At 51.2% G+C, this 19,005-nt stretch overlaps 1 protein-coding gene across 1 annotated transcript in view; it reads left to right on the forward strand.

The window, feature by feature from the left end:
- LOC129821558 (rootletin-like) overlaps nucleotides 1-15,625 on the forward strand; it is a 98,976-nt gene extending 83,351 nt beyond the window's left edge. The window contains exons 20-24 of the mRNA XM_055879220.1: nucleotides 1,900-5,439; nucleotides 5,640-5,699; nucleotides 10,966-11,043; nucleotides 11,481-13,158; nucleotides 14,281-15,625. Of these exons, the coding sequence (XP_055735195.1) occupies nucleotides 1,900-5,439; nucleotides 5,640-5,699; nucleotides 10,966-11,043; nucleotides 11,481-11,708 (3,906 nt within the window). The 3' untranslated portion in view covers nucleotides 11,709-13,158; nucleotides 14,281-15,625. The remainder of the gene's footprint in view (nucleotides 1-1,899; nucleotides 5,440-5,639; nucleotides 5,700-10,965; nucleotides 11,044-11,480; nucleotides 13,159-14,280) is intronic.
- Nucleotides 15,626-19,005: the final 3,380 nt, after the last annotated feature.

Here is a 19,005-nt window from a genome sequence, read left to right on the forward strand (position 1 = left end):
CAAACATTATAACCCCCCCAAGGAACATTATAACCCCCCAAACATTATAACCCCCCCAAGGAACATTATAACCCCCCAAACATTAAAACCCCCCCAAGGGACATTATAACCCCCCAAAGATTATAACCCCCCCAAGGGACATTATAACCTCCCCCCAAGGGACATTATAACCTCCCCCCAAGGGACATTATAACCCCCCAAACATTAAAACCCCCCCAAAGAACATTATAACCCCCCAAACATTATAACCCCCCCAAGGGACATTATAACCCCCCAAAGATTATAACCCCCCCAAAGAACATTATAATCCCCCGAACATGATAACCCCCCCAAGGGACATTATAACCCCCCAAGGAACATTATAACCCCCCAAGGGACATTATAAACCCCCCCCCCCCCCCAAGGGACATTATAACCCCCCCCCCCCCCCCAGGGACATTATAATAACCCCCCCAAGGGACATTATAACACCCCCCCAAGGGACATTATAACCTCCAAACATTATAATCCCCCCCAAGGGACATTATAACCCCCCAAACATTATAACCCCCCCAAGGGACATTATAACCCCCAAGGAACATTATAACCTCCCAAGGAACATTATAACCCCCCAAACATTATAACCCCCCCAAGGGACATTATAACCCCCCCAAGGAACATTATAACCTCCCAAGGAACATTATAACCTCCCTAAGGGACATTATAACCCCCCAAGGGACATTATAACCCCCCCCAAGGGACATTATAACCCCCCCAAGGGACATTATAACCCCCCCAAGGGACATTATAACCTCCCCCAAGGGACATTATAACCCCCCAAGGGACATTATAACCTCCCCCCAAGGGACATTATAACCCCCCCAAGGGACATTATAACCCCCCAAAGATTATAACCTCCCCCAGGGACATTATAATCCCCCGAACATGATAACCCCCCCAAGGGACATTATAACCCCACAAAGGACATTATAACCCCCCAAGGGACATTATAACCTCCCCCAAGGGACATTATAAACCCCCCCCCCCCCCAAGGGACATTATAATAACCCCCCCAAGGGACATTATAACACCCCCCAGGGACATTATAACCCCCCAAACATTATAACCCCCCAAGGGACATTATAACCCCCCTCAAGGGACATTATAACCTCCCCAAGGGACATTATAACCTCCAAACATTATAACCCCCCCAAGGGACATTATAACCCCCCCAAGGGACATTATAACCCCCAAGGAACAGTATAACCTCCCAAGGAACATTATAACCCCCCTAAGGGACATTATAACCTCCCCCAAGGGACATTATAACCTGCCCCAAGGGACATTATAACCTCCCCCCAAGGGACATTATAACCTCCCCCCAAGGGACATTATAACCCCCCCAAGGGACATTATAACCTCCCCCAAGGGACATTATAACCCCCCAAGGGACATTATAACCCCCCCCCCCCAGGGACATTATAACCCCCCCCCCCACACAGTTTTCCAGTTGTGGGCAGCAATTCAGTGTCTCTCTGGTGAGTACCTGTCAGACCTGTCTGCCCAGTACAGTTCAGTACACGACCCTGATGTAAAAGACACTGTCTGTCTGTCCTGCAGAAGGCCGTGGCCCAGCTAGAGATGGACCCTGGTGTAAAAGACTGTCTGTCTGTCCTACAGAGGGCCGTGGCCCAGCTAGAGATAGACCCTGTGGTCCAGGAACGTCTGTCTGTCCTACAGAGGGCCGTGGCCCAGCTAGAGATAGACCCTGTGGTCCAGGAACGTCTGTCTGTCCTACAGAGGGCCGTGGCCCAGCTAGAGATAGACCCTGTGGTCCAGGAACGTCTGTCTGTCCTACAGAGGGCCGTGGCCCAGCTAGAGATGGACCCTGGTGTAAAAGACTGTCTGTCTGTCCTGCAGAGGGCCGTGGCCCAGCTAGAGATGGACCCTGTGGTCCAGGAGCGTCTGTCTGTCCTGCAGAAGGCCGTGGCCCAGCTAGAGATAGACCCTGGTGTAAAAGACTGTCTGTCTGTCCTACAGAGGGCCGTGGCCCAGCTAGAGATAGACCCTGGTGTAAAAGACTGTCTGTCTGTCCTACAGAGGGCCGTGGCCCAGCTAGAGATAGACCCTGTGGTCCAGGAACGTCTGTCTGTCCTACAGAGGGCCGTGGCCCAGCTAGAGATAGACCCTGGTGTAAAAGACTGTCTGTCTGTCCTACAGAGGGCCGTGGCCCAGCTAGAGATAGACCCTGTGGTCCAGGAACGTCTGTCTGTCCTACAGAGGGCCGTGGCCCAGCTAGAGATGGACCCTGGTGTAAAAGACTGTCTGTCTGTCCTACAGAGGGCCGTGGCCCAGCTAGAGATAGACCCTGTGGTCCAGGAGCGTCTGTCTGTCCTACAGAGGGCCGTGGCCCAGCTAGAGATGGACCCTGTGGTCCAGGAGCGTCTGTCTGTCCTACAGAGGGCCGTGGCCCAGCTAGAGATAGACCCTGGTGTAAAAGACTGTCTGTCTGTCCTACAGAGGGCCGTGGCCCAGCTAGAGATGGACCCTGTGGTCCAGGAGCGTCTGTCTGTCCTACAGAGGGCCGTGGCCCAGCTAGAGATAGACCCTGGTGTAAAAGACTGTCTGTCTGTCCTACAGAGGGCCGTGGCCCAGCTAGAGATGGACCCTGTGGTCCAGGAGCGTCTGTCTGTCCTACAGAGGGCCGTGGCCCAGCTAGAGATAGACCCTGGTGTAAAAGACTGTCTGTCTGTCCTGCAGAGGGCCGTGGCCCAGCTAGAGATAGACCCTGTGGTCCAGGAACGTCTGTCTGTCCTACAGAGGGCCGTGGCCCAGCTAGAGATAGACCCTGGTGTAAAAGACTGTCTGTCTGTCCTACAGAGGGCCGTGGCCCAGCTAGAGATGGACCCTGTGGTCCAGGAGCGTCTGTCTGTCCTACAGAGGGCCGTGGCCCAGCTAGAGATAGACCCTGGTGTAAAAGACTGTCTGTCTGTCCTGCAGAGGGCCGTGGCCCAGCTAGAGATAGACCCTGTGGTCCAGGAACGTCTGTCTGTCCTACAGACTGCCGTGGCCCAGCTAGAGATGGACCCTGGTGTAAAAGACTGTCTGTCTGTCCTACAGAGGGCCGTGGCCCAGCTAGAGATAGACCCTGTCGTCCAGGAGCGTCTGTCTGTCCTACAGAGGGCCGTGGCCCAGCTAGAGATGGACCCTGTGGTCCAGGAGCGTCTGTCTGTCCTACAGAGGGCCGTGGCCCAGCTAGAGATAGACCCTGGTGTAAAAGACTGTCTGTCTGTCCTACAGAGGGCCGTGGCCCAGCTAGAGATAGACCCTGTGGTCCAGGAACGTCTGTCTGTCCTACAGAGGGCCGTGGCCCAGCTAGAGATAGACCCTGTGGTCCAGGAACGTCTGTCTGTCCTACAGAGGGCCGTGGCCCAGCTAGAGATAGACCCTGTGGTCCAGGAACGTCTGTCTGTCCTACAGAGGGCCGTGGCCCAGCTAGAGATGGACCCTGGTGTAAAAGACTGTCTGTCTGTCCTGCAGAGGGCCGTGGCCCAGCTAGAGATGGACCCTGTGGTCCAGGAGCGTCTGTCTGTCCTGCAGAAGGCCGTGGCCCAGCTAGAGATAGACCCTGGTGTAAAAGACTGTCTGTCTGTCCTACAGAGGGCCGTGGCCCAGCTAGAGATAGACCCTGGTGTAAAAGACTGTCTGTCTGTCCTACAGAGGGCCGTGGCCCAGCTAGAGATAGACCCTGTGGTCCAGGAACGTCTGTCTGTCCTACAGAGGGCCGTGGCCCAGCTAGAGATAGACCCTGGTGTAAAAGACTGTCTGTCTGTCCTACAGAGGGCCGTGGCCCAGCTAGAGATAGACCCTGTGGTCCAGGAACGTCTGTCTGTCCTACAGAGGGCCGTGGCCCAGCTAGAGATGGACCCTGGTGTAAAAGACTGTCTGTCTGTCCTACAGAGGGCCGTGGCCCAGCTAGAGATAGACCCTGTGGTCCAGGAGCGTCTGTCTGTCCTACAGAGGGCCGTGGCCCAGCTAGAGATGGACCCTGTGGTCCAGGAGCGTCTGTCTGTCCTACAGAGGGCCGTGGCCCAGCTAGAGATAGACCCTGGTGTAAAAGACTGTCTGTCTGTCCTACAGAGGGCCGTGGCCCAGCTAGAGATGGACCCTGTGGTCCAGGAGCGTCTGTCTGTCCTACAGAGGGCCGTGGCCCAGCTAGAGATAGACCCTGGTGTAAAAGACTGTCTGTCTGTCCTACAGAGGGCCGTGGCCCAGCTAGAGATGGACCCTGTGGTCCAGGAGCGTCTGTCTGTCCTACAGAGGGCCGTGGCCCAGCTAGAGATAGACCCTGGTGTAAAAGACTGTCTGTCTGTCCTGCAGAGGGCCGTGGCCCAGCTAGAGATAGACCCTGTGGTCCAGGAACGTCTGTCTGTCCTACAGAGGGCCGTGGCCCAGCTAGAGATAGACCCTGGTGTAAAAGACTGTCTGTCTGTCCTACAGAGGGCCGTGGCCCAGCTAGAGATGGACCCTGTGGTCCAGGAGCGTCTGTCTGTCCTACAGAGGGCCGTGGCCCAGCTAGAGATAGACCCTGGTGTAAAAGACTGTCTGTCTGTCCTGCAGAGGGCCGTGGCCCAGCTAGAGATAGACCCTGTGGTCCAGGAACGTCTGTCTGTCCTACAGAGGGCCGTGGCCCAGCTAGAGATGGACCCTGGTGTAAAAGACTGTCTGTCTGTCCTACAGAGGGCCGTGGCCCAGCTAGAGATAGACCCTGTCGTCCAGGAGCGTCTGTCTGTCCTACAGAGGGCCGTGGCCCAGCTAGAGATGGACCCTGTGGTCCAGGAGCGTCTGTCTGTCCTACAGAGGGCCGTGGCCCAGCTAGAGATAGACCCTGGTGTAAAAGACTGTCTGTCTGTCCTACAGAGGGCCGTGGCCCAGCTAGAGATGGACCCTGTGGTCCAGGAGCGTCTGTCTGTCCTACAGAGGGCCGTGGCCCAGCTAGAGATAGACCCTGGTGTAAAAGACTGTCTGTCTGTCCTACAGAGGGCCGTGGCCCAGCTAGAGATGGACCCTGTGGTCCAGGAGCGTCTGTCTGTCCTACAGAGGGCCGTGGCCCAGCTAGAGATAGACCCTGGTGTAAAAGACTGTCTGTCTGTCCTGCAGAGGGCCGTGGCCCAGCTAGAGATAGACCCTGTGGTCCAGGAACGTCTGTCTGTCCTACAGAGGGCCGTGGCCCAGCTAGAGATAGACCCTGGTGTAAAAGACTGTCTGTCTGTCCTACAGAGGGCCGTGGCCCAGCTAGAGATGGACCCTGTGGTCCAGGAGCGTCTGTCTGTCCTACAGAGGGCCGTGGCCCAGCTAGAGATAGACCATAGACGGCTACAGACGAGGAACACACAACTGGAGCAACGCACTGACAGACTGAAGACTGAGAGGAAACACCTCAGAGAGATGCTGACACAGGTATACTGATCCTCCTTGGTTTCTACCTTATTTAGCTGCACAACTAACGGCTAAATGAATCATCCATTCACCTGATTTCAGATCCCGAATAGAAAGGAGGTGCCCTCACACTTGCCTGTTTTTGAGTCCCAGACTTGGATAATTCAGAACCAGTTACCTTACTCTTTAGAATGATACTTCTGATGTGGTTTGTTTTAAAGACGGAGAGAGGATCATCACTTGATGAGTTGTCCTCCAGCAGCCCCAGAGACCGAGCTCAGGTTGGTCATCAACCGTCTACTAACTACATATCTACAACTCAATGCGCTACTATCGTGCTGAACCAAAATGTATTTAACCTTTATTTAACGAGGCAAGTCAGTTAAGAACAAATTCTTATTTACAATGACGGCCTAGGAACAGTGGGTTAACTGCCTTGTTCAGGGTCAGAACGACAGAGTTGTACCTTGTCAGCTCGGGGATTTGAACTTGCAACCTTTCGGTTACCAGTCCAACGCTCTAACCACTAGGCTACCTGCTGGTTACTGGTCCAACGCTCTAACCACTAGGCTACCTGCTGGTTACTGGTCCAACGGTCTAACCACTAGGCTACCTGCTGGTTACTGGTCCAACGCTCTAACCACTAGGCTACCTGCTGGTTACTGGCCCAACGCTCTAACCACTAGGCTACCTGCTGGTTACTAGTCCAACGCTCTAACCACTAGGTTACCTGCTGGTTACTAGTCCAACACTCTAACCACTAGGCTACCTGCTGGTTACTGGTCCAACACTAACCACTAGGCTACCTGCTGGTTACTAGTCCAACGCTCTAACCACTAGGCTACCTGCTGGTTACTGGTCCAACGCTCTAACCACTAGGCTACCTGCCGCTCTAACCACTAGGCTACCTGCCGCCCCAATAACTCATGTACAAATCCCAAATAAGTTCAGTAATTATGTGAGTGGCAAATCTGCACGGAGGCTCACTCTGGGGGGGAATCTGCACGGAGGCTCACTGGGGGGGAACCTGCACGGAGGCTCACTGGGGGGGGAAATCTGCACGGAGGCTCACTGGGGGGGAACCTGCACGGAGGCTCACTCTGGGGGGGAATCTGCACGGAGGCTCACTCTGGGGGGGAATCTGCACGGAGCCTCACTCTGGGGGGGGAATCTGCACGGAGCCTCACTCTGGGGGGGAATCTGCACGGAGGCTCACTCTGGGGGGGAGAATCTGCACGGAGCCTCACTCTGGGGGGGAATCTGCACGGAGGCTCACTCTGGGGGGGAGAATCTGCACGGAGCCTCACACTGGGGGGGAATCTGCACGGAGCCTCACTCTGGGGGGGAATCTGCACGGAGGCTCACTCTGGGGGGGGAATCTGCACGGAGGCTCACGCTGGGGGGGGGGAATCTGCACGGAGGCTCACTCTGGGGGGGGGAATCTGCACGGAGGCTCACTCTGGGGGGGGAATCTGCACGGAGGCTCACTCTGGGGGGGAATCTGCACGGAGGCTCACTGGGGGGGGGGGAATCTGCACGGAGGCTCACTCTGGGGGGGAATCTGCACGGAGGCTCACTCTGGGGGGGAATCTGCACGGAGGCTCACTCTGGGGGGGGAATCTGCACGGAGGCTCACTCTGGGGGGGGAATCTGCACGGAGCCTCACTCTGGGGGGGAATCTGCACGGAAGCTCACTCTGGGGGGGAGAATCTGCACGGAGCCTCACTCTGGGGGGGAATCTGCACGGAGCCTCACTCTGGGGGGGAATCTGCACGGAGGCTCACTGGGGGGGGAATCTGCACGGAGGCTCACTCTGGGGGGGGGGAATCTGCACGGAGGCTCACTCTGGGGGGGGGAATCTGCACGGAGGCTCACTCTGGGGGGGGAATCTGCACGGAGGCTCACTCTGGGGGGGAATCTGCACGGAGGCTCACTGGGGGGGGGGAATCTGCACGGAGGCTCACTCTGGGGGGGAATCTGCACGGAGGCTCACTCTGGGGGGGAATCTGCACGGAGGCTCACTCTGGGGGGGGAATCTGCACGGAGCCTCACTCTGGGGGGGAATCTGCACGGAGGCTCACTCTGGGGGGGGGAATCTGCACGGAGGCTCACTCTGGGGGGGAATCTGCACGGAGGCTCACTGGGGGGGGAAATCTGCACGGAGGCTCACTCTGGGGGGGAATCTGCACGGAGGCTCACTCTGGGGGGAATCTGCACGGAGGCTCACTGGGGGGGGAACATGCACGGAGGCTCACTCTGGGGGGGAATCTGCACGGAGGCTCACTCTGGGGGGGAATCTGCACGGAGACTCACTCTGGGGGGGGGGAATCTGCACGGAGGCTCACTCTGGGGGGGGGGAATCTGCACGGAGGCTCACTCTGGGGGGGGGGAATCTGCACGGAGGCTCACTCTGGGGGGGGGGAATCTGCACGGAGGCTCACTGGGGGGGGGAATCTGCACGGAGGCTCACTCTGGGGGGGAATCTGCACGGAGGCTCATTCTGGGGGGGAATCTGCACGGAGGCTCACTCTGGGGGGGAATCTGCACGGAGCCTCACTCTGGGGGGGAATCTGCACGGAGGCTCACTCTGGGGGGGGGAATCTGCACGGAGGCTCACTCTGGGGGGGAATCTGCACGGAGGCTCACTCTGGGGGGGAATCTGCACGGAGGCTCACTCTGGGGGGGGAATCTGCACGGAGCCACACTCTGGGGGGGGAATCTGCACGGAGGCTCACTCTGGGGGGGAATCTGCACGGAGGCTCACTCTGGGGGGGAATCTGCACGGAGGCTCACTGGGGGGGGAAATCTGCACGGAGGCTCACTCTGGGGGGGAATCTGCACGGAGGCTCACTCTGGGGGGAATCTGCACGGAGGCTCACTGGGGGGGGAACATGCACGGAGGCTCACTCTGGGGGGGAATCTGCACGGAGGCTCACTCTTAGGGGGAATCTGCACGGAGCCTCACTCTTGGGGGGGGAATCTGCACGGAGGCTCACTCTGGGGGGGAATCTGCACGGAGGCTCACTCTGGGGGGGAATCTGCACGGAGGCTCACTCTGGGGGGGGGAATCTGCACGGAGCCTCACTCTGGGGGGGAATCTGCACGGAGCCTCACTCTGGGGGGGAATCTGCACGGAGGCTCACTCTGAGGGGGGAATCTGCACGGAGGCTCACTCTGGGGGGGGGAATCTGCACGGAGGCTCACTCTGGGGGGGGAATCTGCACGGAGGCTCACTCTGTGGGGGAATCTGCACGGAGGCTCACTCTGGGGGGGAATCTGCACGGAGGCTCACTCTGGGGGGGAGAATCTGCACGGAGCCTCACTCTGGGGGGGAATCTGCACGGAGCCTCACTCTGGGGGGGAATCTGCACGGAGGCTCACTCTGGGGGGGGAATCTGCACGGAGCCTCACTCTGGGGGGGGAATCTGCACGGAGGCTCACTCTGGGGGGGGAATCTGCACGGAGGCTCACTCTGGGGGGGAATCTGCACGGAGGCTCACTGGGGGGGAATCTGCACGGAGGCTCACTCTGGGGGGGAATCTGCACGGAGGCTCACTGGGGGGGGAAATCTGCACGGAGGCTCACTCTGGGGGGGAATCTGCACGGAGGCTCACTCTGGGGGGAATCTGCACGGAGGCTCACTGGGGGGGGAACATGCACGGAGGCTCACTCTGGGGGGGAATCTGCACGGAGGCTCACTCTGGGGGGGAATCTGCACGGAGCCTCACTCTGGGGGGGGGAATCTGCACGGAGGCTCACTCTGGGGGGGAATCTGCACGGAGGCTCACTCTGGGGGGGAATCTGCACGGAGGCTCACTCTGGGGGGGGGAATCTGCACGGAGCCTCACTCTGGGGGGGAATCTGCACGGAGGCTCACTCTGGGGGGGAGAATCTGCACGGAGCCTCACTCTGGGGGGGAATCTGCACGGAGCCTCACTCTGGGGGGGAATCTGCACGGAGGCTCACTCTGGGGGGGGAATCTGCACGGAGCCTCACTCTGGGGGGGGAATCTGCACGGAGGCTCACTCTGGGGGGGAATCTGCACGGAGCCTCACTCTGGGGGGGAATCTGCACGGAGGCTCACTCTGGGGGGGAGAATCTGCACGGAGCCTCACTCTGGGGGGGAATCTGCACGGAGCCTCACTCTGGGGGGGAATCTGCACGGAGGCTCACTCTGGGGGGGGAATCTGCACGGAGCCTCACTCTGGGGGGGGAATCTGCACGGAGGCTCACTCTGGGGGGGAATCTGCACGGAGCCTCACTCTTGGGGGGGGAATCTGCACGGAGGCTCACTCTGGGGGGGAATCTGCACGGAGGCTCACTCTGGGGGGGAGAATCTGCACGGAGCCTCACTCTGGGGGGGAATCTGCACGGAGCCTCACTCTGGGGGGGAATCTGCACGGAGGCTCACTCTGAGGGGGGAATCTGCACGGAGGCTCACTCTGGGGGGGGGGGAATCTGCACGGAGGCTCACTCTGGGGGGGGGGAATCTGCACGGAGGCTCACTCTGGGGGGGGAATCTGCACGGAGGCTCACTCTGGGGGGGAATCTGCACGGAGGCTCACTGGGGGGGGGGAATCTGCACGGAGGCTCACTCTGGGGGGGAATCTGCACGGAGGCTCACTCTGGGGGGGAATCTGCACGGAGGCTCACTCTGGGGGGGGAATCTGCACGGAGCCTCACTCTGGGGGGGGAATCTGCACGGAGGCTCACTCTGGGGGGGGAATCTGCACGGAGGCTCACTCTGGGGGGGGGGAATCTGCACGGAGGCTCACTGGGGGGGGAAATCTGCACGGAGGCTCACTCTGGGGGGGAATCTGCACGGAGGCTCACTCTGGGGGGAATCTGCACGGAGGCTCACTCTGGGGGGGGGAATCTGCACGGAGCCTCACTCTGGGGGGAGAATCTGCACGGAGGCTCACTCTGGGGGGGAATCTGCACGGAGGCTCACTCTGGGGGGGGGGGGGAATCTGCACGGAGGCTCACTCTGGGGGGGGGAATCTGCACGGACGCTCACTCTGGGGGGGGAATCTGCACGGAGGCTCACTCTGGGGGGGAATCTGCACGGAGGCTCACTCTGGGGGGGGGAATCTGCACGGAGCCTCACTCTGGGGGGGGGGGATCTGCACGGACGCTCACTCTGGGGGGGGGGGAATCTGCACGGAGGCTCACTCTGGGGGGGAATCTGCACGGAGGCTCACTCTGGGGGGGGGGGAATCAGCACGGAGGCTCACTCTGGGGGGGGGGAATCTGCACGGAGGCTCACTCTGGGGGGGAATCTGCACGGAGGCTCACTCTGGGGGGGAATCTGCACGGAGGCTCACTCTGGGGGGGGGGAATCTGCACGGAGCCTCACTCTGGGGGGGGAATCTGCACGGAGGCTCACTCTGGGGGGGAATCTGCACGGAGGCTCACTCTGGGGGGGGAATCTGCACGGAGGCTCACTCTGGGGGGGAATCTGCACGGAGGCTCACTCGGGGGAACCCCCGCCCCCCCCCTGAATTTTGCTGACTTTAGACAGGGCGTTAACTCCTTTCTCTTCTGCAGGATTCCAGGGGCTTGGTTGGTATAGAAACAGAGGAGTTGGGACGTCTTAGGACCAAGGTGAAGGAGCTAGAGGACCAGGTAGGTCACCTGTGTCCCAATCTGTATCCACTTCCCTTCAGGGCTCATCAGAGTTCAGAACAGTGTCCTTTTGACCACAGTGTCTGATCATTATAGATCATAACTATTGACCACAGTGTCTGATCATTATAGATCATAACTATTGACCACGGTGTCTGATCATTATAGATCATAACTATTGACCACGGTGTCTAATCATTATAGATCATAACTATTGACCACAGTGTCTGATCATTATAGATCATAACTATTGACCACGGTGTCTGATCATTATAGATCATAACTATTGACCACGGTGTCTAATCATTATAGATCATAACTATAACTGTCATTTCAGGTGTATACTATGATTTCTCCATGCTTATTTAATCTTCATTTATCAAGGTGATTGAACGATACACCTTTATATTCATGTTGAACGTTCCCTGACCTTGCAGGTACACTACCTACAGCTGACACTCGTCCTCGACCACCGGGAGAGGGTGGAGTTTATCCAACACTCCTCCAGGAACAACCAATGGCTGGTGTCTCTTCGCCAAGACTTGACTGATTCTCTGGTGTTGGTCTCGCAGCAACCAATCCCTTCTGTGCTGGAGTCAGAGACACACCGATTGGATAGGAGTGCCAGGGAGGAGGAGCTGAGATTGTCTCTCAGTCAGAGTTGAAGATGAAGCACAGTGTGTTTGCCTCCGAAATGGCACCCTATTGTCTTCCAGGGCTCTGGTCAAAAGTAGTGCACTATATCTGGAATAGGGTGCCATTTGGGTCAAAAGTAGTGCACTATATCTGGAATAGAGTGCCATTTGGGTCAAAAGTAGTGCACTATATCTGGAATAGGGTGCCATTTGGGTCAAACGTAGTGCACTATATCTGGAATAGGGTGCCATTTGGGTCAAAAGTAGTGCACTATATCTAGAATAGGGTGCCATTTGGGTCAAAAGTGGTGCACTATATCTGGAATAGGGTGCCATTTGGGACTCAGCCGATGTATGTATACTGAACAAAGATATAAACACAACATGCAACAATATGAACAATTACAGTTCATATTAACTCAATTGAAATAAATTCATTAATCTATTGAATTTGCATGACTGGGCAGGGGCACAGTCATGGGTGGCTAATCAGAATACATTTTTCCCCACAAAAGGGCTTTATTACAGACAGAAATACTCCTCAGTTTCATCACCTGTCCAGGTGGCTGGTCTCAGATGATCCTGCAGGTGAAGAAGCCGGATGTGGAGGTCCTGGGCTGGCCTGGTTACAAGTGGTCTGCGGTTGAGGCCGGCTGGACGTACTGCCAAATTCTCTAAAACGACGTTGGAGGTGGCTTATGGTAGAGACATGAACATTACATTCTCTGGCAACTGCTCTGGTGGACATTCCTACAGTCAGCATGCCAATTCCACACTCCCTCAAAACCTGAGACATCTGTGGCATTGTGTTGTGTGACAAACATTTTAGAGTGGCCTTTTATTGTCCCCAGCACAAGGTGCACCTATTTAATGATCATGCTGTTAAATCATCTTCTTGATATGCCACACCTGTCAGGTAGATGGATTATCTTGGCAAAGTAGAAATGCTCACTAACAGGGATGTAAATTAATTTGTGCACAACTTTAAATGTTGTGTTTATATTTTTGTTCAGTATAGTTATTATATACTTTTTATGCGTTTGAATCTGAGTTGGGGTCAATTCACTTTTTAATGTAGTCAATTCAGGAAGTGAATTGAAATTGTGCATATTTCCAATTCATGAAAGCCCGATTCCGACTTAGGACGCCTTTCATACCCACTTCAGTAGTTGGTATTCAGACTTAGGACGCCTTTCATACCCACTTCAGTAGTTGGTATTCAGACTTAACTTATGAAGGTGTGTAACGGGCTTTTCTTTTGAGCTCGCTGAATACATTTAATTAAACCGCTGAAAACCCTCCCACTTGCTGGGCGACAGATTTTCTTGTGGAGTTTTCATACAGCAGGGTTTTCAATACATGTATCTTCAGCCATCCCTTTAAATACCTTTTAATTAGAATTGTAGAATCACCTAGAGAACAGGTTCAGAATATAGAATCCTTCTAGGGGGAAGGAGACAGGGATACTGGAGTGATGGAGGTAGATATGTATAGGGGGAAGGAGACAGGGATACTGGAGTGATGGAGGTAGATATGTATAGGGGTAAGGGTACAGGGATACTGGAGTGATGGAGGTAGATATGTATAGGGGGAAGGAGACAGGGATACTGGAGTGATGGAGGTAGATATGTATAGGGGGAAGGAGACAGGGATACTGGAGTGATGGAGGTAGATATGTATAGGGGTAAGGGTACAGGGATACTGGAGTGATGGAGGTAGATATGTATAGGGGGAAGGAGACAGGGATACTGGAGTGATGGAGGTAGATATGTATAGGGGGAAGGAGACAGGGATACTGGAGTGATGGAGGTAGATATGTATAGGGGGAAGGAGACAGGGATACTGGAGTGATGGAGGTAGATATGTATAGGGGGAAGGAGACAGGGATACTGGAGTGATGGAGGTAGATATGTATAGGGGGAAGGAGACAGGGATACTGGAGTGATGGAGGTAGATATGTATAGGGGGAAGGAGACAGGGATACTGGAGTGATGGAGGTAGATATGTATAGGGGGAAGGAGACAGGGATACTGGAGTGATGGAGGTAGATATGTATAGGGGGAAGGAGACAGGGATACTGGAGTGATGGAGGTAGATATGTATAGGGAGAAGGGGACAGGGATACTGGAGTGATGGAGGTAGATATGTATAGGGGGAAGGGGATACTGGAGTGATGGAGGTAGATATGTATAGGGGGAAGGAGACAGGGATACTGGAGTGATGGAGGTAGATATGTATAGGGGGAAGGAGACAGGGATACTGGAGTGATGGAGGTAGATATGTATAGGGGGAAGGAGACAGGGATACTGGAGTGATGGAGGTAGATATGTATAGGGAGAAGGGGACAGGGATACTGGAGTGATGGAGGTAGATATGTATAGGGGGAAGGAGACAGGGATACTGGAGTGATGGAGGTAGATATGTATAGGGGGAAGGAGACAGGGATACTGGAGTGATGGAGGTAGATATGTATAGGGGGAAGGGGACAGGGATACTGGAGTGATGGAGGTAGATATGTATAGGGGGAAGGAGACAGGGATACTGGAGTGATGGAGGTAGATATGTATAGGGGGAAGGGGACAGGGATACTGGAGTGATGGAGGTAGATATGTATGGGGGAAGGAGACAGGGATACTGGAGTGATGGAGGTAGATATGTATAGGGGGAAGGAGACAGGGATACTGGAGTGATGGAGGTAGATATGTATAGGGGGAAGGGGACAGGGATACTGGAGTGATGGAGGTAGATATGTATGGGGGAAGGAGACAGGGATACTGGAGTGATGGAGGTAGATATGTATAGGGGGAAGGGGACACTGGAGTGATGGAGGTAGATATGTATAGGGGGAAGGGGATACTGGAGTGATGGAGGTAGATATGTATAGGGGGAAGGGGACAGGGATACTGGAGTGATGGAGGTAGATATGTATAGGGGGAAGGAGACAGGGATACTGGAGTGATGGAGGTAGATATGTATAGGGGGAAGGGGATACTGGAGTGATGGAGGTATATATGTATAGGGGGAAGGAGACAGGGATACTGGAGTGATGGAGGTAGATATGTATAGGGGGAAGGGGACAGGGATACTGGAGTGATGGAGGTAGATATGTATAGGGGGAAGGAGACAGGGATACTGGAGTGATGGAGGTAGATATGTATAGGGGGAAGGAGACAGGGATACTGGAGTGATGGAGGTAGATATGTATAGGGGGAAGGGGATACTGGAGTGATGGAGGTATATATGTGTAGGGGGAAGGGAACTAGTGTGTGAGAGTGTACATAGAGACAGTGCAAAAATAAAATACAAGGGTCAACTCAGAGAGTCCATGCTGTCAGCTATATAGCAGTCTTATGGCTTGGGGATAGAAGTTGTTCATGAGGCTGTTAGGCTTTGCATTTAGACCAAAAAGTGTATTTATTTTCCTTTTTGTATTTATATGACTTTAGTGCCTTGTTGCGTGATGCTATCGCGTGGCCCGACATTCCTGTGGAACGTTTCTGGTACCTTGTAGAATGCCCCAAATAATTCAGGTTGTTCTGGAGGTCTGACCCGGTACTAGATGGGTGTACCTAATAAACTGTCATGTGAGTGTATAATCCACAGCATAATTATTAACTTAACCATGCTTAAAGAGATATTCAAATGTCTGATTTGTTATTGTTACGCAGCTACCAATCGCTGTCCTTCTTTATGAGCCTTTCGTAAAGCTCCCTGGTCTTTGTAGTTGAATCTGTGCTTGAAATGCAATACTTGACTGAGGGACCGATGTTGTCTGTATGGGGGACAGAGGAAGTCATTCAAAGATTATTGATCATTTATTATGTGATTTGTTAAACCACATTTTACTCAACTCATTTAGGCTTGACATAACAAAGGGTCTGAATACTTATACAATGACTATTTTAGTTATGATTTTTTTATTTATATAAACTTGTTTTTAAAATCTTCCACTTTGACACGAGAGTATTTTGTGTAGATTGTTGACAAAAAAATTACATTTCAATTAATTTTAATCCTACTTGTGAAGAAATCCAAAGGGTCTGAATAGTTTTGAAGGTACTGTATATACATATTATTTTCATAATTTAGCAGATTTTGTAGATTATTTAGGCAGGATTAGGAAAGTAAGAATCTTTTTTTTTTAAACAGGTTTGGAAAGCCTTTACCACCAAATATATTGATGAATCAAAAATGGTGGTTTGATTCATTCTGAAAGTTGCCATATTGAAGTTCAATCAATCAATCAATTGGAAGGTGAGAAAAGTGTACAATAGGGGTTGATCAATAGTCCCATAAATCTACCCTGATCCTCACTAATCATGGAACTGTAATAGGGGTTAAACAGTAGTCCTATAAATCTACCCTGATCCTCACTAATCATGGAACTGTAATAGGGGTTAAACAGTAGTCCTATAAATCTACCCTGATCCTCACTAATCATGGAACTGTAATAGGGGTTAAACAGTAGTCCTGTAAATCTACCCTGATCCGCACTAATCATGGATCTGTAATAGGGGTTAAACAGTAGTCCTGTAAATCTACCCTGATCCTCACTAATCATGGAGCTGTAATAGGGGTTAAACAGTAGTCCTGTAAATCTACCCCGATCCTCACTAATCATGGAACTGTAATAGGGGTTAAACAGTAGTCCTGTAAATCTACCCTGATCCTCACTAATCATGGAACTGTAATAGGGGTTAAACAGTAGTCCTGTAAAGCTACCCTGATCCTCACTAATCATGGATCTGTAATAGGGGTTAAACAGTAGTCCTGTAAATCTACCCTGACCTGACTAATCATGGAATTGTAATAGGGGTTAAACAGTAGTCCTATAAATCTACCCTGATCCTCACTAATCATGGAACTGTAATAGGGGTTGAACAGTAGTCCTGTAAATCTACCCTGACCTGACTAATCATGGAACTGTAATAGGGGTTAAACAGTAGTCCTATAAACTACCCTGATCCTCACTAATCATGGAGCTGTAATAGGGGTTAAACAGTAGTCCTATAAACTACCCTGATCCTCACTAATCATGGAGCTGTAATAGGGGTTAAACAGTAGTCCTATAAATCTACCCTGATCCTCACTAATCATGGAACTGTAATAGGGGTTAAACAGTAGTCCTATAAATCTACCCTGATCCTCACTAATCATGGAACTGTAATAGGGGTTAAACAGTAGTCCTATAAATCTACCCTGATCCTCACTAATCATGGAGCTGTAATAGGGGTTAAACAGTAGTCCTATAAATCTACCCTGATCCTCACTAATCATGGAACTGTAATAGGGGTTAAACAGTAGTCCTATAAATCTACCCTGATCCTCACTAATCATGGAACTGTAATAGGGGTTAAACAGTAGTCCTGTAAATCTACCCTGATCCTCACTAATCATGGATCTGTAATAGGGGTTAAACAGTAGTCCTATAAATCTACCCTGATCCTCACTAATCATGGAGCTGTAATAGGGGTTAAACAGTAGTCCCATAAATCTACCCTGATCCTCACTAATCATGGACCTGTAATAGGGGTTAAACAGTAGTCCTATAAATCTACGCTGATCCTCACTAATCATGGAGCTGTAATAGGGGTTAAACAGTAGTCCTATAAATCTACCCTGATCCTCACTAATCATGGAGCTGTAATAGGGGTTAAACAGTAGTCCTATAAATCTACCCTGATCCTCACTAATCATGGATCTGTAATAGGGGTTAAACAGTAGTCCTATAAATCTACCCTGATCCTCACTAATCATGGAGCTGTAATAGGGGTTGAACTGTAGTCCCATAAATCTACCCAGATAGAAGGCGTCTCCTTCCTGAGCGGTATGACGGCTGCGTGGTCCCATGGTGTTTATACTTGCGTACTATTGTTAGTACAGCTGAACGTGGTACCTTCAAGCGTTTGGACATTGCTCCCAAGGATGAACCAGACTTGTGGAGGTCGACAATTTGTTTTCTGAAGTTTTGGCTTATTTCTTTTTATTTTCCCATGATAAGCAAAGAGGCACTGAGTTTGAAGTTTAGCCTTGAAATACATCCACCTCCAACTGACTCAAATGATGTCAATTAGCCTATCAGAAGCTTCTAAAGCTATGACATAATTTTCTGGAATTTTCCAAGCTGTTTAAAGGCACAGTCAACTTAGTGTATGTAAACTTCTGACCCACTGGATTTGTGATAGTGAATTTTAAGTGAAATAATCTGGCTGTAAACAATTGTTGGAAAAATGACTAGTGTCATGCACAAAGTAGATATCCTAACCGACTTGCCAAAACTATAGTTTGTTCACAAAAAATGTGTGGAGTGGTTGGAAAATTAGTTTTAATGATTCCAACCTAAGTGTATGTAAACTTCTGACTTCAACTGTACATATTATGGCTATATGCACATTATGGCTGTATAAACATTATGGTTATCTATATATTATGGCTGTATACACATTATGGCTGTATACACATTATGGTATCTATATATTATGGCTGTATACACATTATGGTATCTATATATTATGGCTGTATACACATTATGGTATCTATATATTATGGTATCTATATATTATGGTATCTATATATTATGGTATCTATATATTATGGCTGTATACACATTATGGTATCTATATATTATGGCTGTATACACATTATGGTATCTATATATTATGGTATCTATATATTATGGTATCTATATATTATGGTATCTATACATTATGGTATCTATATATTATGGTATCTATATATTATGGTATCTATATATTATGGTATCTATATATTATGGCTGTATACATATTATGGTATCTATATATTATGGCTGTATACATATTATGGTATCTATATATTATGGTATCTATATATTATGGCTGTATACATATTATGGCTGTATACACATTATGGTATCTATACATTATGGTATCTATATATTATGGTATCTATATATTATGGCTGTATACACATTATGGTATCTATATATTATGGCTGTATACACATTATGGTATCTATATATTATGGCTGTATACACATTATGGTATCTATATATTATGGTATCTATATATTATGGCTGTATACACATTATGGCTGTATACACATTATGGTATCTATACATTATGGTATCTATATATTATGGTATCTATATATTATGGCTGTATACACATTATGGTATCTATATATTATGGTATCTATATATTATGGTATCTATATATTATGGCTGTATACACATTATGGCTGTATACACATTATGGTATCTATACATTATGGTATCTATATATTATGGTATCTATATATTATGGCTGTATACACATTATGGTATCTATATATTATGGTATCTATATAT

The sequence above is a fragment of the Salvelinus fontinalis genome, chromosome 23 (genome assembly GCF_029448725.1).
Source record: "Salvelinus fontinalis isolate EN_2023a chromosome 23, ASM2944872v1, whole genome shotgun sequence".
Classification (NCBI taxonomy): Eukaryota; Metazoa; Chordata; class Actinopteri; order Salmoniformes; family Salmonidae; genus Salvelinus; species Salvelinus fontinalis.